The following is a 3,879-nucleotide window of genomic DNA, read 5'->3' as shown; positions in this document are numbered from 1 at the left end:
TTCACCAGGAGACCAGCGTTTGTTTCCCATGGGAAACAAGATTGATTCATGTTTTTTAATGAAGTTCAAAACAGAGCGCTCAGAACAGGAGGAAATCTGAGGTTTTTGCTCACAGGGATTTCTTATAAATACTTTAACCTCATTATTTGAAGCTTTCGCCATGTTTAACATGAACATCCAACATTGTAACATTGTGGATAAGTCATAAAATATGGAAAAGCATTATGGAAGGTACGTAGGTTGCGTAAGTTACGTAAGTTAGCTTTGTAGTAGCATTAGCTACGTTAGCTAGCTGGCTAACTATGTTAGTCTTAAAGGCGTTGACAGTCCCCTGTAGCCCCTTACCCTAACCTTCACAAGGGTGTGTGCCTAAACCTAGGACCGCCTTTTTCCACCTACGTAATATTGCGAAAATCAGGAACATCCTGTCTAAAAATGATGCAGAAAAACTAGTCCATGCATTTGTTACTTCTAGGCTGGATTACTGCAATTCCTTATTATCAGGCTGCTCGAAAAAGTCTATTAGACTCTTCAGCTGATCCAGAATGCTGCAGCACGTGTTCTGACAGGAACCAGGAAAAGAGATCACATTTCTCCTGTTTTAGCTTCTCTGCAATGGCTTCCAGTAAAATCCAGAATAGAATTTAAAATCATTCTTCTTACCTACAAAGCTCTTAATGGTCAGGCACCATCTTATCTTAAAGAGCTCATAGTACCTTACTACCCCACCAGAGCACTGCGCTCCCAGAATGCAGGGTTACTTGTGGTTCCTAGAGTCTCCAAAAGTAGACTAGGAGCCTTTTATGAGCGCTATGAGATAACTGTTATTGTGATTTGGTGCTATCTAAATAAAATTGAATTGAATGGAAATACTGTATGTGACATTAATACCTGTATTCTCATTACTTAGCAGGTAGGTCGGTATGTTGACCAACAGTGTGTGGGTTAGCGCAGTGTTACCAATAGCAGGATGGTGAGGAAGCCGTCAAAGATGTTGTTTCTGTAGGACAGGTACCCCCTCCAGCCAAAGGCAAAGATCTTCACGCACATTTCAAACAGGTAATAGAGGATGAAGCACAGGTTGATGATCTGACAGTTGGACAGTGAAAGAGTGAAATCAATTAAGTTCTGAAGTAGGTTATGTTCACAATTCAACAAGGCTGCAATGTTCATTTTACCCAACAAAAACTACTGATGATTTTTCTGCTTTTAAAGATTTGCTTAAGGGGGCGCTAGAGGAGAGGCACTCCCTATTTTAGACGTTCAAAACATCAGCTTTGAGCTGGGGGGAAATCTTTGAGATTGTGTGCTTAAAACCCCCCATGTGAACGTGATAAGCAACTTCAAGGCAACTTTAGTTCAATTTTAGATATTTTTGTGTAAAAATGGAACGTTTGACCTGATGGGTCAGTAAAAACATCAGGACTCAATATGCACAGTACATTTCACGAGCAAGACATTTCCTTTTAAGATACCTTATCATGGACCAAAGTGTTGGTTAAGGTTTATTTTGACCTGATGGTGGTGCTAGACCAGAACATCCATAAAACATTTTATGACTGTGTTCACCTCCATGATGAAGTTGTCTCTCTCGACTGTGGACTTTTCAGAGTTCAAAACCAGGAGAGTCTGTAACACACAAAAGTAATATTGTCATTTTGTAGACAGCTTGGTCAGCTTGTGAGGGAGTATGAGTATGTGCATGTATGCGAACCGTATGCACGTGCAACTTACACATATGCACATGACATTGACCAGCGCCACAGCGTTGCCGAGTATGGTGAGATAGTAGTGGCTGAAGATCACCTGGAGTCTCTGCAGGACTGGAGAGTTGTACTGGGGCAAAGGAGGGTGCTGGGAGGAACACAGATACAGTCAGAGACATAAAACAAAGTGAAATGTATTATTGAATGAAGGGGCACAGCTCTACCTCCTTAATGAGATCTTTATCCAGTTCATCAAATATCCTCCTGAACTGCTCACGATCCATGTAGCCGACGTCTGCATATTGCCGCGTCTCCTGAAGTCCACATGGTGTAGAGGTAAACAGTCATGGTGAAGAACCAGAGGATGCAACTTCTCATTTGTCTTTTAAATTGAAATATTCTTGAGGTCTAACCCAGCTTTAATTATGGTATGATTCATGCTAAAATATCTGTATATCTGTGAGTTACTGTCTATCATCTGATATCAGTAAATATTAAACACCTTATTGTGATAAAGTTGTTATGCTTGCGAACAGTTACAGCCTATTTACAGACCCAGCAGACACAGAGCAACATCACCATCTATTTATTTCTAAATTAAAACATATAAGATAAAAATGTCTGAATTATGTGCACTATATGCATTTGAGGGATTGTAAGAAAAATATTTAGAAAATAAAAAATGTACTCAGAAGACAGATTTGAATGTATAATGAAAGTAAGCATAATGTGCATTATATCATGGTGACAGAGGCCCTTTGAGTGTTTGTGGTTGTGTGTGTGGAGGCTTGTTGTCTGCTCTGACCGTAGTGATGGCCGCTCTGTAGTAGCTCTTCATCTGGACCCTGGACATCACCTCCAGCAGCGCATCAACACACACCCGCTCCCTGACAGAGAACATAATACAACTCTCTCCATTTTATTCTCATTCCCATATTTAATATCAGGGGAAGAATATTCTGAGCTGTCGTCATCACCACAGGAGTCACTTTAATGTAAAGTGGGCTGAACACTCCTCGGCAACAGCAAACATTACAAGAAGATGTTTTAAAATAAAACCTTGGTTGAAAGTAAGTTTGAAGTGTTCTGCTCCTTTTATAAGAATTTAAAATCAAAAAAATCAAAAGTTGTTAAAACATCGATTACAATTTGTCACTAAGAAGTATTGTCGCATTGACCTGTAAATAAACGCAAATATTGATACCTACTGCTGAACACGTGCATGCTTGTGAAGAGTCAGAGTGACGATATGATGCCCTGTGTGTGTGTGTGTGTCTCTTACTCAGTAGCCTGTCGAGCTCCCTGGCAGCTAAGGACTTGGAAAGCAGCTCGGATCCCCAGTCGTCTCCTGATGACGGACGTTTGGACTGACATCTGGACCAAAACATGAACAGAAAGATTCCCTAACTACAGACCTTCATTTCTAATCTGTGGAATGTATGTTGTCTTTCTATGGACTGTATAGTTCCCAAAATATTTTATCTGTTCTCATGACTTTCCATTTTGTTTAATTTTATGGTTTTTCAATGAATAAATTGTCTGCCCATTTGTTTCTTTCCGAGAGTGAGATCAAAAGATGGATTTCAGCGTCTGTCTGTTAAGCACAAAGCAACAGTCTGGACGTGGTTAGTCTAGCTTAGCTATTTTTGCACAGAGAGCCTGGCTCTGTGCTAATCATCTTCCCAATCCCATGCATTTACACCCAATCATGGTATTTCCCACGCTGATTGTTACAGAGTTTGTGCTGGAAAGTGGTTTACAAGACAGAAGTTGCTTTTAAGGGAGACCTCCACCAAATGTACACAGAAAGTGATCAGTATCCTGATGACCTAAAAGCATCATGGTTATCGCAGCTTGGTCTTGCTGTTGGTTGCATCATGAGAATTGTAGGATCTAGCAGTTTGGGAGCTTGACCCATACTCTAACTGGATAAAAGCATACCTCTGCCTGATGCTTCAGTTTCGACCATTCTTTTAATTAATGTGTCTCTTGTGAATCAACAACTTTAAAGAAGTGGAGTTGGACTGGAGTTCACCTTTGAATGCATTAATGCTGAGGCTCAATACAATAATAACATAATGCTGACTCTCATTCATCCTCAGCACTGTTCCTTTGATTATAGTTTATTTCTGTTTACCATTTCTTATAATTGATTCTGTATTACTGTATATTG

General features: G+C 40.0%; 1 protein-coding gene across 1 annotated transcript; it reads right to left on the bottom strand.

Moving 5' to 3' along the window:
* Nucleotides 1–898: 898 nt before the first annotated feature.
* LOC123986825 (two pore channel protein 2-like) lies at nt 899–3,682 on the bottom strand. Its single transcript, XM_046075234.1, has 6 exons — nt 2,989–3,682; nt 2,512–2,593; nt 1,931–2,020; nt 1,735–1,854; nt 1,570–1,629; nt 899–1,089 (listed from the first exon to the last, which is right to left on the bottom strand). Exons 1-6 carry the CDS (start codon nt 3,078–3,080, stop codon nt 946–948), a joined length of 588 nt encoding a protein of 195 aa, XP_045931190.1. The 5' UTR covers nt 3,081–3,682; the 3' UTR covers nt 899–945.
* Between the last annotated feature and the right edge of the window lie 197 nt (nt 3,683–3,879).

Source organism: Micropterus dolomieu, linkage group LG18, assembly GCF_021292245.1.
Source record: "Micropterus dolomieu isolate WLL.071019.BEF.003 ecotype Adirondacks linkage group LG18, ASM2129224v1, whole genome shotgun sequence".
Taxonomy (NCBI): Eukaryota; Metazoa; Chordata; class Actinopteri; order Centrarchiformes; family Centrarchidae; genus Micropterus; species Micropterus dolomieu.
Note: the sequence above shows the minus strand (reverse complement) of the source record. Positions and strands in the feature narration are given on the sequence as shown.

Excerpts from the sequence above, each read along its gene's own strand:
- LOC123986825 (XM_046075234.1), bottom strand. The coding sequence starts at position 3,080 with ATGTCAGTCCAAACGTCCGTCATCAGGAGACGACTGGGGATCCGAGCT. Across the intron at positions 1,630-1,734 it reads TCAATGTCATGTGCATATGT|ACTCTCCTGGTTTTGAACTC; the intron begins GTAAGTTGCACG and ends TGTGTGTTACAG. Across the intron at positions 1,090-1,569 it reads GAGACAACTTCATCATGGAG|ATCATCAACCTGTGCTTCAT; the intron begins GTGAACACAGTC and ends TCCAACTGTCAG.